Source organism: Mus musculus, chromosome 15 (assembly GCF_000001635.26).
Source record: "Mus musculus strain C57BL/6J chromosome 15, GRCm38.p6 C57BL/6J".
NCBI lineage: Eukaryota > Metazoa > Chordata > Mammalia > Rodentia > Muridae > Mus > Mus musculus.
In genome coordinates, this window is record NC_000081.6 from 12,444,184 (window position 1) to 12,461,720 (window position 17,537).

Below are 17,537 nucleotides of genomic sequence, written 5' to 3' on the forward strand. Positions count from 1 at the left end.
AGAAAAAAAATATGATAGGACGGATTCAGCCCCAGCTCTGGTGGGAAAACAAGAGCATCATCTCTATAGAAAGCTTATCTCTGAGCACGGAGTTTCCCAATTGTCAACCTCCTAGATAGAGCAGAACGGAAGACATACCAGTGATGGGAAAACGGCTAGCTGCTGAGTTCCTTAAGGCCTATCGGGAACGATGCTCATCTGGGTTAAAACCATCTAACGTCTTAATATCTTAATGCTGTCACTTGGATAATTGACCGCTGGAGTTCATCTTACTGCTAGTGTCGTTTTTCTTAGCATCCTGCTTTACAGGCTGAAGAGCAAGAAGTCTGCTAGTTTCTGCCTTGTCCTCTCCTTAGTTTCCTGTTATCCAACCTAAATAACTTAGCTTCTTCAACTACACCTTATGAGATAGATTTTTCCTTCTCCATCTTGGGAAGGCTGACGTTGCTGTGGCCCGCTGTATCCCTCTTAGGATCTGGCTCCCCTGCCTGAAGAAATTCCAGACTAGGCAAAAGACAATGACTTCCCTATCAATGCCCTTCTCTGTGTACTCTTATTGTAGACATGTGGGCGTGGCAACACATGTACATACCCTACTGTGCCCTGTAAATAACAGATACTCCATGTGAACAGAAGCAAGTAGAACAACAAAGACCTTGCTTGACATTCGGGAACGGCTATAAGCCTCACACTCAGATAGCCTGATAGCCTTTTTCATCTGTGCTCCAGCTAAGCACAGTCCCTCTCCCTACTTCACACAATTGATATCAAATGAAACAAAACAAAGCCACCTTTATAAGTGCTGCTTTTTTAGGTTACACAAAGATTTACATTAATTTTTTTCCCCTTTTCATGTGCAGTAGAGACATGTGACCACAAGCCCGTGTGTGCGTGTGTGAAACTCTGATCTGACACATTTGCATGGTGGCCACCTTTTAAGACAGTGCCACTTTCCTGAAGTCACTGACTCAGAGGACTTCAGATGGCAGGACTGTGATCTCCTGTTGTGGGTGCATAAACTTCCTTGATAAATAAACACTTAATACCCCAGTCAGTGCCAGCATGCCAAGAGTTTGTAAGCAATCTAAGAGGGAGCACAAAGAGATCAAATCTCTGTTCCACGGTTTAGAATATCCTAAGCATCCTTCCTCATGAGCCACTTCCTGTGTTCAGAGGCATGCCCAGTGAGAGCGGCTCTTGTCTGTTTCCCTCCCGCGCTCCCACAAATCTTTTAATTACCAGAGCTTTGATCAAGCGAAAGACACTAGCACCCAGCACCCGAGGGAAGGGGAGGAGGAAGGCAAGGGGCAGAGGGATGGGGGAAGAGTTATCTAGTCACCTGTGAGCGGCACCTCCTTCCTTCACTTGGGTGACAACGATAGCGTGAGGTGAGCGCTTTGATCCTCGGCCTCCACTAACCTGAATTCCCAGCCCATCTGATTCTTTGAGCAGTTCCATCTTCCATATCCGGCCAACTTCCTCCTTGGAAGAAAAAGCGAGCATGCATGAAGGATGCTGACAGACACACAGCATTGACATGGGAGAGTAGCACTGTCACGAGAGGCCAGGCATCCGTCTCTTGTCACCAAATATCACAAATCAGCACAGAAGAAAAGGCCTCTATTAACTAGACCAAAGTCTGGCTGTCAGTGCTGTCCCATAAAACCTTCTAGAATAAGGGAAATGTTCGGTCTGTGTCATTCTATAGGGAACCACTGTCCACACGTGGAGCTTTTGAAAATGCATGGTGTAGGCCGAGTATCTAATTTTTAGTTTCATGGAATTCTAATCATGTGTGTAGCCACCCCAGTTACTGGCTCTGACATCATACATCCTATCAGGTGTCCTGTGGATAACGCATCCTCTACTTGCGATGCAGGTGCCACTGTGTCTGCAACACTGGTTTACTCTGGGATCCTTTTGCTTCTGCACAGCTGCTAATACACAGGAAGGCGAAAGGAGAAAAGCTCAGCTCAGGCTTGGGTACCAGGAAACCTCTGCTAGTTTAGGGGAAGCTTTGCCATGTATAGCTTAGAGGGCCACCTAATACAGAAATGCCTTCTCTTGCTTCTGACGTGCGCGCCATCATTACTACTTCGAGGCTTGTTGGAGGACTCAGTGGAGCATCCATGGGAACAGGTAGCAGCAGGATGAACCTGAGCAGATGTTGACAGGGGACCACGTAGCCCTTGCCGACTGTCCCTCGTGAGAGGCCCGGGATCAAACTGCTTTAGGTCTCTCTGCCTTTCGGAATGTTGACACGTGCATACTGAGATATATTGGGGATGGAGCACAAAGTTTAATATGAAATTCATTTGTTTCCTATGTAGCTTATAGAGGCTAAAGGTAGGATTATTCAAGATCTCCAATCCACTTGTTACCTTGACTATGAGTTATCTCAAAGGTCACAGCATGGAATCTTCCATTTATGGTATCATAGTAATTTTTAGATTTTGAGTATTTTTGAGTTTTGATGTTCAGAGCAGGATCACAACTAAGCATGTGAAACCAAATTGAACTGTATCTTATACGTCCTTAAAATACATACACGAGAAACCCAAACGAAAAATTGATGCATATGATATTGAGAGATAAATGTGTGTGCATATGTGTGTCTGTGTGTGTGCACATGTGTATGCGTACGTGCCCACAGAGCTCAGAAGAAAGCATCAAACCCCTTAGACTTGGAGTTACAGGCAGTTTTAAGTTGTATGATGTGGATTCTGGGAACTGAAGTCCAACCCTGCTAAACACTGCACAATCTCTCCAGCCCCATAAAAATCTTTAAGCGTGATTTTTTTTTAAAGCTTAGGCTCAGTTCTGTATTATTATTAAAAAAAAAATGCTAGGGATATGGCCATGAGTCATAGCACACCCACCAGCATCTGCCTTCTTAATCCATCATGAGGATTTTGTGGAAATGAAGCTCCCATCCCCGTGGAAACAGGCAACCTGCCCACTAGAGCTGCTTACAGAACGGAAAGAATGTGAAGCCTTTAGAAGACCTGAGATACATACATACTCACTGTCAGAAACTGAAACGAAACCACAAGAATAGTAAAAGAGCCAGATGTTGAACAGCCGTTGATGTGCAGCAACTGGAATGTCTTGAGAAATTATTACCAGGCAGAGACCTGGTGGATCCTACACTTCTGCACAGCGCTGCTCTGTGGGGCTCCACCATTCCAGCGGCGTGCAGGGGTGCCGTCTCCTCCATCCGCTGACCACAGGCAAACGCAGCCTGTCTGGCCAAATGCAACTTCAGAAGTCACTGGCTTACCACAGTCGTTCATGAACTTGTCAACGGGGGCCCTACTTCATCCAATCGTCTGGCCCCGGACTCCACAGTTTTGGTTTGCTGCCTCTGACCTCTGGGTCACCTTCCTCTTCTCCATTCGGAAACACCCTCCCTGGCCTTCACATCCTCATAGCTCCCCTATTTCCAAAAGCCATCCTTGGGAGTCAGAGTGGCTGCCAAGGGGGCAGCTTGCCACAGCTCCAATGCAGGAAGCTGATGTCCTAGCACACACTACTGGAAGGAACAGGTTCAGGTATGTTGGTCAGACTCTACGCTGCTCAGCAGCACCTCCCACGACAGCATCCCTCCAAGCCCCCTGGGTTCAGGGGAGTAAAACAGTGGCTTGTCTTTTCCGATGCTGGGTCCTAGCAGGTAAAACACAGCTCCTTCTCCCCCAGCCAAGGAAATCTTTGGCTTTCCTTTCAAAGAGCAATAGCGTCCATTACTGGAGTAATAGGCTCAAAAGAAAACTCATTTGGTTTTACCTCACAGTAGTGAAAATGTATCGATCCCCCGTTATTAGTTATGTAACTCTCCCTCCCCCATTCTGCTGTCCTTGTGTTAAGCAGAGTATGTAGGTACGGTTCACAGAGAGGATGATACGAAATTTATTCCTTTTCATTTTTAAATGCTTGAAAAGTAGGACCTATGATTTAAAGGACAAACAATAACAACAACAAACCAAAAACAAAACTATGCCCATAGAGGTAGGAAAAAACCTAACTATATATATTCTGAAACGCAGGAGAAGAACATCCATGTACTTCATAAGCTCCTGTGTGTTTCCACACAGCTAGTGGAAACACACCAAAGGACAAGAGGTAGCCCAGTGGTGAAAGCACTTGCCATGGAAGCACAGTTTGGATCCTTGGAATCCGTGTTTGTTTGTTTGTTTGTTTGTTTTAAAATAGGCATGGTGGCATGCATCTGGAATTCCTGCACTCCTGTGGTGAGGTGAGAGGCAGAAACAGGAAAATCACACGGAAGCTCCTGTGTCAGCTAACCTGGAGTAGGCTGCAGAGAAACGAGAGATCCTGCCTCAAAGCAAAGTGGAAGGCAGGACTCCTGCCCTAGAATTATCATCTGAATTCCACATGCATGCTGTAGACACATGTACCTACACACACACACACACACACACACACACACACACACACACACACACACACACACTTAAAGTACTACACACATTTCTAATACAAATGGGTATAAACTAGAGACTGTAAGATAGGCCACCGTCCTTTTCCCGCTTCCATTTCAACTAATTTAGTTTAAAAATAGACTTCTTCATTGTATATGTATGTGGCGTGTGTGTGTGTGTGTGTGTGTGTGTGTGTGTGTATGTTGAGGGTACGGGAGATGTACATTCTTTATGCATGTGAGGGCTGAAGGTTAATTCTGGGTGTCTTCTTGGTTAAGGTCTCACTGAACCTGGAGCCTCTGGCATGGCTAGACTGACCCACACCACCAGCACTGGGTTAGAGACATGTACACACCTGCCTTTACATGTGTGCTAGGCATCCAGACCCAAGTCCTCATGTGGTCCAGCAAGCACTTGGCCATCAGAGCCATGCTATCACCCCCTCTTCTCTACTTTTATTCAATAAGATGATTTCCCCACAATCAAATGCAGAAATTCTAAGGGGGAGCTCCAATGAGATTAATGAACACGTCCTCGCTTGTAATATTTCGGTCTATTGGAGGAGTTCAAATGAAGACATAGCATCAGAGGAAAATGCTATCAGTTATCAATTAACTGTATAATTCTTTTTTTATTTATTTTTTAATTAGGTATTTTCCTCGTTTACATTTCCAATGCTATCCCAAAAGTCCCCCATACCCACCCCCCAAAAACTGTATAATTCTTGCTGTGAAATTTAGCTGATTGGGGCTAAAGGAAGGCTTACTTAAAACTGAAACAAATATTTCAAATTCACTAGGCTAGTGTCAGTCTGGGTCAAATGCAAATAGGCTCTCCTAAACAGAACAATAGTGGATGTAGTTCCAACTGCCGGCTTACAACTCCACCCTAGTTTCTAACTCAGACATCATAGACTCCTGGATTTCTCATCTCAGCAGGAAAAGGCTAACAAATAGAGAGTGTGTCAGCTTCACATCCATGTATAGATCCCACATCAAGTTCCTCATCTTCTCCACCAGCACTCCTACCAAAGCCACTAGTGCCCTTGGCTTGAGCGGTCATAAAAGCCTGCAATCTGGTCTCTGAGCTCACCAGTTGGTTCTACAGGATATTCGCTACTAAACATCCAAAGGAAATGCTTTAGAAGGACAAGCCAGAACATCCCCTGCTTCTGCCCCTCAGGGGCTGAAACAAGCTGTGGGCTGAGAACAAGGCCCATACTCTGTGGTCCTGTGGACATGCCCTTCTGACTACCATGAACATTCATGGGGTTGTTTGAGCTTACTGAGAAGTGAGCTCTCAAACTTGTGCTCCCCTATTTCAGAACCGGGTTTGTCTCCGAGTTCCTTGTCTGGGGATTGGATGGCCACCCTAACACTGTAACAGAGAGGGAAACAAAGAAACAAACAAACAAACAACAACAATACACAACACTGTAGCTTTCAGAAAAGTTAGAGGAGGAACCAATTCCAAGAGGCATTCAAACTTGTTTATCCATGGGGGAGTAAGAGAAAGGACTGAAGGAGCTGAAGGTGTTTGTAGCCCCATAGAAAGAACAACATCAGCCAACCAGACCCCCCAGAGCTCCCAGGGACTAAACCACCAACCAAAGAGTACACATGGCTCCAACCCCATATGCAGCAGAGGATGACCTTGTCGGGCATCAATGGGAGGAGAGGCCCTTGGTCTTATGAAGGCATGATGCCCCAGTTTAGAGGAATGCCAGGGCAGGGAGGAGGGAGTGGGTGGGTGGGAGAACACCCTCACAGAAGCAGAGGAAGAGGGGATGGGATAGAGAGTTTGGGGTGGGGTGGGGGGGAGGCCAGGAAAGAGGATAACATTTGAAATGTAAATAAAGAAAATATCCAATAGAAAGTGTCTACTATGGAGAGGAGAAGCTGGAAGGTCAGTCGTTGGAAGCTCAACCCTGGTGAAGGCTCAGTCAGGACTGCAGCTGACTGTCTCAAGCCAGTTTCAGCTGGACACTGTGAGCTCCGTATTTGATGGTGTTCTCTCTCTCCGTTGGCATTCATTCTTTACTTGAAGCCCCACTGGAGGAGGGGTCCTTTTGATCTGCCTAGGAGTCTCTTTATTGGGAACTCAACTGGCTGCCTTCGGGGGGCTTCCCCAATTTGATTTCTGCGGGGTGTTTTGAATACTTGGTTTAATGGTATTTTGATAGCTACCTATCTAATTGCTATACTCTGGCTGGCTACACACTTTTAATCAACTCACTGGAAAAGGATGTACTATGGCTATCATAGATCATTCTCTGGACTGTACAAAACAACTTGCTAAGCTATCCTGTCCTCTCCTAGGGCTGTTTCGTGTTCCTGGAACAACCTATTGCTCCTGCTGTTTGCAGCTGCTTTTGCTGGTTCTCCTGAGACCTTCTCATAGGGCTGGTCTTCCAGGACATGGCTCAGCTCACATAGCACCTCTTTAGGGAGCTCGCTTTTGCTGACACCTGATATCAACTACCGCTGCGGGTGACAGTCCCGACAACTCCCCTCTTCACGTTAGTTTAGGTTACTAGTGGCATTTGTCATTATCTGATATTTTATAGGCTCCTTTATTGCTTATAACCCCTTCTGAGTTCTAAAAGACATGGAGCCAGGGAGCCAGTTCAGCTAACGCACCAAATGGATTCTCTAGCAACTAGGACACAGCATAGCAACATTCCATGAGCACAGAGGCAGTAACCAGTGTAGAATGCTTATCTGCAAATCTTACGGTTCTCTGGGCACCACTGAGGTAGACATTAAGAGGTTCTTCCAGAAGGGAGACCTGTGTGTTTGCCAGTGACTGGCTTGTGGACATAGATCTAGCTGTAGAGACAACTGAATTCCAAGACAGGCCCTGTCTAGACAGATGGCTTGAGCATTCGTTTCCTATTAGAATGGCTTAAAGGGCAATGACACACCTGTGAGTTTATGGAGAAAAAGCCAAATGATGAAAAACAGGCATCTATGGGCTTCTGTACTAACGACAGAGGGTTAGCCTTTCCTGTAAGCCACGGCTACTGTGTGAGTTCACACACTGGCAACGCTTCACTGAAACCAGCACCAGGATTTATTTACTAAAACAGGGCAGCACATGAGAGAGCTGCCAGGTAGCATTTAAATGACCTCATTTCTGCTGCAAGCCAAAAGAGCATTATATAATAGCATCTTTGCCCCACATGTGAGAAGACACATCATTGAAACAGAATTTCACTGCAGTAAATGTTTGGCCCTCCCTGCAAGCCTATTCTGAAAGCATTTGCGTCTCCCTTCTTATTTAGGATAATCAGTAAGAAAGGAAAAATGTTTAGTCAGGGCTTAAAGCCCCTTAGTCACCAGATCACAGTGCTCAGTTTACAGGCGAGAGATCAGCCCAGAGAAAAAACAAGGCAGTTTGGAGGCCACAGCGATGTGGACAGAGGAACTGAGGTTAGAATCTATTGTCCCATCTATTCTTGGTGTCTCAGGGCATCTTCATTAATAAGGATATACAAAGCACTCCAGGTGCAAGGCATGGAGCTAGATCTGGTGACAGGAAGACATATACGTGGGGTTGGAGAGATGGCTCAACGGTTCAGAGCACTGGATGCTCTTCCAGAGGTCACAGGTTCAATTCCCAGCACCCACGTGGCAGCTCACAACTGTCTGAAACTCCGGTTCCAGGGGATCTGGGCACTCTTACATACATGCAGGCAAAACAATGCAAATGCAAGTTAAAAATATAAAAAAAGAAGACATATAAGGCCCCCCCTTTGTGGAGTAAAATAGGAACACAGAGACACCATATGGTCATTGGAATATTTTCAGATTACGTTGTCAATGTGCCAATGGGCAGGCAGCGGGACAATGCAGTAGCTCAGAGTACAGTGGCCTGATGATGATCAGGTTTTCAAAAGGCCATAGAGGTCCCTTACAGACTTGCATCAGGATGGCTGATGTCAGCAGGAAGGTGGGAATCAAGAGACAGTGGAAAGAAGAAGAGACATCAGGCAGAGAGTGCAGCCTCCACAACACTAGTACCTCCAATGAAAATCCAAGCCAACATGGTGGTGACAGGCTGTACTAAGAAAATCCAAGCCAACATGGTGGTGACAGGAAACCCTTGATCCCTTCAGCACAGGTCTGGCCCAGGAAACCACAACACTAGGAGCTTGGCATTTCTGCCCCTCCCCCATCCTCTGGGGAGGGGTGGAAGTCAGAGTTAATGAGGGATTACATTTTCAAGAGGAAGCCTCTGTCCTCTGTACAAGATGCAGATGCAGATCCTGTGTATGGGGCTTTGGAGTGTCTCTGGCTTGGAAAATGCACCCCCAGGATGGGATGCACCCCAACTCTTGTGTTGGGGTGGGGATTTGGACCTCACTTTTCCAGTTAGCTATACATGTGAACCCTTTATCATATCTAAATATATGTATTAAATATATATTAAATTACACATATTACTATTAATATGTATTAAATACATATATTAAACTAAATATACATATTAAAAACAAAACAAAATAAGGGCGGCCGGAGGTGGAAACTTAAGTATAGAATCAGAATAGACAGCCTTGAACGAAATATCAAGGTATGTGGACTCATCCCAAGGGCTTAGGTGTAGAGTGTGTGTGTGTGTGTATGAGAATGAACAACTTGCTTTACCCTTCAGAAAGGTCCCTCAAAAATACAGGGGATGACTGGGAAGAAGAAGAGTGGCCGAGGGACCATGGATAGGAGACAACTTTTTTACACCTTCCCAACCCCATGTTCTGGCAGTGGGGGATTAAAAGGTAGCTGGGGCTGTGAAGGCTTAAAGGGGGTCAGCATTGCCAGGACTTGGTAAAGGTATGAATATGATGTGATGTAAGGGAGAGGGGAGTGTCTTAGCAGACTTTACCAAGAGGGCTTTCTGAGCATGCTCAGTGACAAATAGGGAAGTTCCAGACAACCCTGAACAGTTGGTCACCCAAGCTTGGATAGGACCAAGCAAGACTAGAACACTGGGGTGGAGCTTGCCATTCGGGAAAGGCTTGCGCTGACTCTTAGTATCTACAATGGGTGGTGTGATGGTTTGTATATACTTGGCTCAGGGCATGATACTATTAGGAGGTGTGGTCTTGTTGGATAAGTGTGTCACTGTGGGCATGGGCTTTAAGACCCTCTCCTAGCTGCCTGGAAGCCAGTCTTCCACTAATAGCCTTCAGATGAAGATGTAGAGCTCTCAGCTCTGCCTGCACCATGTCTGCCTGGATGCTGCCAGGCTCCCACCATGATGATAATGGACTGAACCTCTGAACCTGTAAGCCAGCCCCAATTAAATGTTGTCCTTTATAAGACTTGCCTTGGTCATGGTATCTGTTCACAGCAGTAAAACCTTAACTAAGACAGGTAGGTAGTTGATATAAATGTTAGAGAAGGAGCAAGGTGAAGAAGCAAATCTGGACTCAGGAGATAGGACCACAGAGGACAGGGTGTTCCTCCAGTGATAGTGGGGGCTTCTTAGAGAAGAATCCTCTTTACTCTGCCCTTGGTCAAATCAGTGGTCATATGGGAAATATCCCACCTTTTCTTGCAGATTTGGATGTGGGGTCCTGTCTGAGGTCCCTAGTGAATCACATGAAGGGAAAAAGGTCTGATGCTGTACAGGGGTTAATTATGATTTCTGGGGTTAGATACCACTGCCCCCACAGACACATCCAGCAGTCATAAGTAAACTGGTGGGATTTCTCCCTATCTGCAACTGGTTGTGGGCGTTTTGGTATTTTACAAAAAGACATATTCTAGATCAGCAGACACAGGTGCCATCTTCTTGAATGATGAATGGGCTTTGCTGAAAAGGCTGTAAAATTACCCTGAGGTTCTCTCTAAAGTGGTATTCTTGTGGTTCAGAAGATGGGCCCAAGGTTTGCATTTTAGAAGAAGTAATCTTATACATGCACTGTTTCAATGACTGTTTTACCTAAACATATCAATGTAAAAGAAAGTATCTGATCTCTGGAGAGATGGCTGAGCAGTTAAGAATGCTTAGTGCTCTTACAGAGGAACTGGGTTTGCTTCCCAGTACCGACACAGTAGCTTGTAACTGCCTGTAACTCTGGCTCCAGGGAATCTCAATAGCCTCTCTGGCCTCTGAGGGCTCCTGCACACATGTGGTACCCGTCAACTCACAAGGCCCACACAGATACATATGAAAATATATTTTTAAAAAGAAAACATTTGCGGTCAGGCATGGTGGTTCATACAGGTAACGTCAGCACTGGAGAGGCTGGGGAAGGCGGACTGTTGTGAGCGTGTGGCAAATCTGAGCTACATTGTATCAGGCCAGCAAGATGTGTGTAACAAACGCTGTTTCAACAAGACAAACAAATCCTTAGGAAGACCTGTATTTCTCATTGTTCTACTAAGGGAAAGCAGAGTGTGGAAGCAAGAACCTGGGATTTATTTTACTGTAATGTTTTCTTAGAGCAAATAAGTCTTTATAGAGGAACCCACCAAATGAAACGGTCTGACTGGGCATTCTAGGCCTTTCCTGTAACTTATTACATCTCCATGGATAATATTAAATCATTAATAAAGCAGAAACGGAATCACCCTGACATGTTAAATCTGCTATTATTCAAACAGAAAGGAATTCCCCTCCCCAAAGACTTAAGAGGCAAAGAGTAATTTGCTGGAAATTTTCATTTTTGCATGACCTTGGTCTCAACTGCTCTGGAGTGAAAATAAAATAATAAGAATAATATAAAAATCCCCTCACCACAGCCCCTGAACCCAGCCTGTCTTCCTGGAGGGTAATGCCAAGGGCTGCTGTTGTGGAGTAGAGGGAGCTGTGAAGAGCTCACTGGCATCTATCCTGAGGGAATGGACAGGGGGGCTGGGGGGGGGGGAACGACTCTGGGATTGGGTTGGGTAGTAAGCCCAGACATGTGGTCCATTCTCACTTTCCAATACCCACAGCAGGACTGGGGCCAGCCATCAGAATGTGCATCATGGAGACATAGAAAGAGCATCAACTACAGGTGACAGGTCCCCCTCTTCTAGAATAAATGTGGCTATAAAAAATTGTCCCATAGAGATGAAGCAATGAGGATGCCTCTGTGGGTAAAGGGGCTTGCTGCCAAACTGACAACCTGAGTTCCATCCCTGGGAGCACGTGCTGGGACGGGAGAACTGGCTCCTTCAGACTGTCCTCTGACCCTGACGCGTCCATCATGGCATACACCCCGCCCCCAGCCCCAGATAAAAATATGTAAAACGTAACTTCAAAATATTTTAAAAATTATCCCCACAGCAATTGAGTAGGAGTTGCATTTCTTAAACCTTTACACCTTCTGGGTCATTTTGACCCTGAGCTCAGAAGGTAGGCAAGAAGGACTTATGGTACAGGAAGTCTCACAGGCTAAGCCAGAAATTTAATTTTATAAGCCATTTTTTTTTTAGACTGTTGGTGAGATTCAACCTCCTTTGGCACCAAACCCTTGACATGACCAAGGAAGCCAACGCTATCCACTTCAAAGTTTCACTGTGGTATCACAGTCTAACCGTGATAAGGTAAAGACTTACCAAGTTACAGCAGCCAGAATACAGAATATTAGTATTAGTGCTTTTAGTTTTTTTGGTTTTTTTTTTTTTTTTTTTTTTCTCCAAGTCAGGGTTTCTCCGTGTAGCTTTGGCTGTCCTGGGCCTCACTCTGTAGACCAGCCTGGCCTTGAACTCAGAGATCCACCTGCCTCTGCTTCCCGAGTGCTGGGACTGAAGGTGTGTGACACTACCATCTATATGCTTGGTTAATCTTTAAACCACCAGGGGAAGCCCCACAAAATTAACAGAAAGCACTGACAGAAGCGTGGCCCTGCTTCTTATTTGTTCCTGGATTCGTTCACAGAGAACGTGGCCTCTATAGAAGGCTTTCTGCAGAAGAGAGTGGTTTTTATTTCAGTCCTTTTCACTCCTGTTTGAATTGGTGAAAAGTATAGAAGTAGCTGCAGGTACCAAACCACAGGAGACATCCCACTCACTCCCAGGGACGCTTTCTCAGCAGCAAACCCAAACCCACCTCGTTCTCACCTTTGCCTGTCACCCCTAGAAGGGACTTCTGTGTCGGAGAAACTGGTCAGCACCCACTCAGGAAGCTATTGCTTCTATTACAGCATTCTTTGCCAAGAGGATTCCTGTCTGAGACAAGACCCCTAAGACGGGACACTGGGGAGACAACATGCTGTGCTAGTTTATTTTGCTTCTAGTCTCTCCTCACTTCCACAGGAGCAGCCCCAACCTGAGAGAAAAACCACTTCTCTGAGCTTCAGGCGAGACACTCCTGTGTGTCCCTGGAATCTGCCAGTGTAATAACATGATCTCATAAAAATAGCGCTGGCTTTGAACTGTTCAAAATAAAAGCAGATGCTTCCCGGTGTCGGCTGCCCTTCCTGTGTCACACTGAGCCTGGATGTTTGCATTGCCAGCTGCCACCAGGAATCTCTGGCCTTGAAGTAGCAATTTCTCTGTGACAGTAGTGATGGATACCAAGGCTGCTCGATGCTTCATCTGGGCCTCGTGAGGACTCAAAGTTTACCGCAGAAGGCTTCAATTTTCCACTTAGGACCACTTCACTGGCACTTTAAGTGGGATATAACAACTCAGACTTTCCTGTTATTGTTACAGCCTCTGATCATTGATCTCAATGAGTTTGTTGGCTTCAAAGCACAAGGCAATCTTGGGTTTATTTTCTAAACTCAAGAAGCAACCTCAACAGTAGCTATGTTAGAATTCAGATTCTAGGACAGCGAGCCAGGAGTCTAGATAGCTGTTCAGACTGTGCAGAGCTTGCCTTGCAAGCATCGAGGACCCAAATTCAACGCCAGGAATCCATTTAAAAAGCCAGACATGAGAGTTAGGCAGATCCCAGGGGCTTGCCAGCCATTTGGCTTAAGCTACTTGGGGACTTTCAGGCGGTGAGAGACCTCGTCTCAAAACACAAGGAGGAGGGCACCTGAGGAATGATATCTTTGATTGTCCTCTGGTTACCACATACATCTGTACATGTGCCCAGACACACAAACAGACAGACAGACAAGACAGGCAGGCACACACACAGGCTCACACACATGCGTGCGCGCACACACACACGCACACGCACATTTCCAGAAATTTTAAAACAAAAGATTAGATTCTATAGTCCAACTACACCGTACCCGTGCCAGGGAGTCACTGGACTGGAAGTTGGTCTTCCCAGTTTTTGAGAAACGGCGTTTGTCATTGCTGTCACTCAGAGGGGCTTCCGTCTTTGGAACTCTGAGCTCGGCCTCTCTGTCCGCTTCTGACCTCTCCAGATGGGGTCCAGCCACATCCTTGAGAGAATTCGGACCATTTTCTAGCTCAAAGGCATGGCCATTTCCAAGTTCGGAGTCGGTACCGTTCTCCAACTCCGAGCTGGGATCATCTGCGGTGTCACAACCACTGTTGCTCTTGGAGTCTTCAGGGGCCTTGATGATAGCCGGTCTGGAAATGACCCCAAACTTTCTTGTTCTTTTCCCCTTTTTGGAAGTCTGGTCACCCAGCTCCAAGGTCGGTGTCTCTCCGGGTTCTGAGCTGTTGCCACTGTTGCCATTGTAAGTCAGGTGGGCTTTCTGCTTGAAGCGCCGCAGCATGATCAAGTAGATGAAGCCGCCATTCCAGCACTGCTCAGCGAGGTAACTGCAACACACAGACATGCGCATTAGACACCATCCCTTCAGGACACAGCGCTCAGTGTCCAGCCAGGGCCCAGGACTGAGGGCACACCCTCCAGATCCCTCTTTTAATAAATTCAGTGGTTGATGTTGAAACGATCGATCCCCAATACCTCTAGCAAACAGAGGACCCTACAGGCTCGAAAATTATAATTTATCTCTCCTAGAATCGGAAGTCTCAAGCAGGGTTTTTCCACTACAGAGTCAATCCCAACATATTATTATTTTGAAGTTTATTTTCGTGTTGTTTGCTCTTCAGTACTGATTACTGGGCTCAAGGGCCTCATATCTGCTAGCTGAGCTCTCTACCTCTGCTCTACTTCCAGTCCCTAAAAAACGAAACAAAACTCTTGGGGCTAGACAGATGGCTTAGCACTGGCTGCTCTTTTAGAGGACCTGGGATCAATTCCCAGTACCCACATGGTGACTCACAACTCTATGTAACTCCAGTTCCAGAGAATCTGACACCCTCATATAGACATACATGCAGGCAAAACATCAATTCACATAAAAATAAAAAATAAATAAAACCAAAAGAAAACCCTTGATGGAGAAGTAAATTCTACTATTTTATAGCATAAAAGGGCAACTATTCAGCTGTTTGACAACATTTAGTTATATATTTCAAAATAACCAGGAGAAGATTTTAAATGTTCCTAAAACAAAGAAATGGTCAATAATGGCGGTGATGGGTGCCAATCACCTTGATCTGATCACTATGACACATATTTGAAAACGTCAAACTTTATATCCTGTAGGCATACATAATTATGAATATTTAAACGGGTAAAGAGATTAAAAACCAAAACAATTCTTCACTCCTTCAACAGTTGCTTGAATAGGAATTACATAAGATTCCCATTTGTATGTGACTGATGAATAATACAATTCCCAGTAAAGAACAGATAAAATGGGGGCCAGCTGTAGAGGTGGCTCAGCAGTCAGGAGCACTTGTTTTTGCAGAGGACCTGGGTTCGGTTACCAGCACCTGCCTGATGCATAGCCATCTGTAATTCTCCTTCCAGGGGATCCAATGGTCTTCTGACTCCCAAAAATACCAGGCATGTATATGGTATACATACACACACACACACACACACACACACACACCCAGACTGGACAAAGTATAAATTCTGATTTAAGAATGAAAAAGAAGAGACCATCAGAGTAAGAACTTCTTCCTGGAAGTCAAGTGACAACAGATCTAGCACTAAGCTAGATGGGGCACTAATATGTCACTAATATGTGGTATGCGGAAGCCACGTGTACATTTTTTCCTTGACAGTAGTTCTAGCTTGGTCTTTTCCTAGCATACTTGGACTGCCATTTCCGGGGACATCACATTTCAAGGAGAAAAAGGCATGGATGAAGCTGACCAGGTCATAGAAGCTTTTGGAAGTTGGGAAGCAGGAAGAGTTGGAGGAGGAAGGAGGGTCAAAATGGAGAAGGCTGCTCACAGCTAGTTGCTTTTCCATATATTTGAAGCCTGATAAAAACCAAGAGAATGCATGCGGAGTGCAACACAGTATCTGCGCCAGAGCTTTGAGGATACAAAGAAACAAGTCAGGACCTCAGATCATTAAAGCCCAGTAAAGACTCAAAGTCCAGAAATGGACAGGTCGGACCCTCCATGCCCCGAGGAGATACAGATCCCAAGGAATCCTGGGGAAATGGCTACACCTCCTATGAAAACAGGTTCCTAAGCACAGAGGGTCAACAACTAAATCCTTCATACACCCAAGCTGCTCCTGGCCCCCCTATGCTTACAAAAAAAAAAAAAAAAAAAAAAAAAAAAAAGGACCCAAGGTTATGCGGCTCCACGCACAGTAAGTGAGAAAGGAACACAGAGGCTTCTGGGGTGGCCCAAGCCACTGCTTTCCCTCCAGGCCCATTGCTGATGCCCAACAGAAGAGGAAGGTGGGTAAACAGACATTAAGATGCCCTTCTGTGATTCTGTCACCAGGGAAAGTCCGATGGGAAGGCTGAGCTGTCAGCATCTGGGAAGGAGGGCGGGTCACCTTTCTTCTCCTGTCACCTTGAGTTTCCACATCAGCAATACACTAGTGACATAAAGGAAAGATGTAGTGACCAGCTCGCTAGAGCCTGATCCAAAGGATTCCTCACACCTAATAGCCAGATCCGTGTCATGAGAGCTGGGGATACAATTCAGTGGTAGAATACTTGCCAAGTATGTGTGAGGTGCTGGGTCTAGTAACACGTGCACTCACACATGTGCGTGCGTGTGTGCGTGCGTGCGTGTGTGCGTGCGCACGCGCGCATCCACTCACTCACGTGAAGGCCCATGACCTAAAATATTTTTTTCCACATGTACTCTCATGGAAGCTCCAAGAACCTTGGAAGGTGCCTGTGTTAGAGATGGAATTTCACTTTTTCCACAGGGTCTATTGCTGGGCAAAACTATAAAGCCCAAAATAGTTTCTCTTCAGTTCAGCACCACCTCTTTGCCTTCCTCTTGCTTCCTAGCGATAAATAACACCTTGACACCATAAAGAAATTGTGAGACAGGTTGTTTTATTCCTTCCTGGACTCTGGATTTTATAAGGTCATCTTAAAGAGAATGGGTAATTAATGAATTATGGACATGTAATAAGCCAGTGAGAAAGACACTTTGGCTAAGGAGGGGGTCATTTCCTTAGAACCCTTTAAATCACCTTCTATCTAATGGACCCACATTCTCTATCCATATGTATCCAAAGGATTTAGCAAGCCTTTTCAGCCCTTTCTGGTTTCATGCACCCAAGCCCTTTTATGTTTGGTGGGATTCTTATTTAGCATTAGAGGTGTGTGTGTGCGTGTGTGTGTGTGTGTGTGTGTGTGTGCGCACGCGCTTGCGCAGGAGCATGTATATTCATGTTCATGTGAAGGCCACAGGACCATCTTGTTGTGTTTGTGTGTGCAAGTGTGCGTGCTGCATGTGTGTTTATGTGCATGTGAAGACCACAGGACATGACCTTGACTGTCATTGCCCAGGTGTTTTTTTTTTTCTTTTTCAACAAGCTGTCTCACTGGCCTGGGACTCACCATGCAGACCAGGCTAGGAGGCATTAAGACCTATCTGTGTGTGTCACGGTGCCTGTCTTCTTCTTTGCTCTGTCCCACTGTCTTCATGGTTTCACAGCAAGCCCTTGGCAGACATACCCATCTTTCTACCTTCAGCATCAGAAACCTTACGCTGAACTTCGAAGTCAGTTGGTCTTAGCTTTTGGTTGTTTTACCAGAAACCTGAGCCCTGGCTATTCATAAAGGAAAGAGGTTTATTCTGGCTCAGGATGCTAATGGCTGCGGAGTTCTAGGTTGGGTGGGCACATCTCACCTATGGCAGGAGGAGGAAGGGTAAGTGAATGCATACAGGACGGGGAGAGACG

General features: G+C 45.7%; 1 protein-coding gene across 17 annotated transcripts in view; it reads right to left on the reverse strand.

The window, feature by feature from the left end:
* Positions 1-17,537, reverse strand: part of Pdzd2 (PDZ domain containing 2) — a 380,258-nt gene that overhangs the window by 84,473 nt on the left and 278,248 nt on the right. For 11 of the 17 annotated variants that reach the window (XM_006520163.4, XM_006520165.4, NM_001081064.2 and 8 more), the window contains 2 exons: positions 13,615-14,116; positions 1,340-1,482 (listed from right to left, as the gene is read on the reverse strand). In XM_006520163.4, the coding sequence (XP_006520226.1) occupies positions 1,340-1,482; positions 13,615-14,116 (645 nt within the window). The remainder of the gene's footprint in view (positions 1-1,339; positions 1,483-13,614; positions 14,117-17,537) is intronic. The other 6 variants (XM_017316735.2, XM_030248721.1, XM_030248722.1 and 3 more) reach the window with 2 other exon arrangements.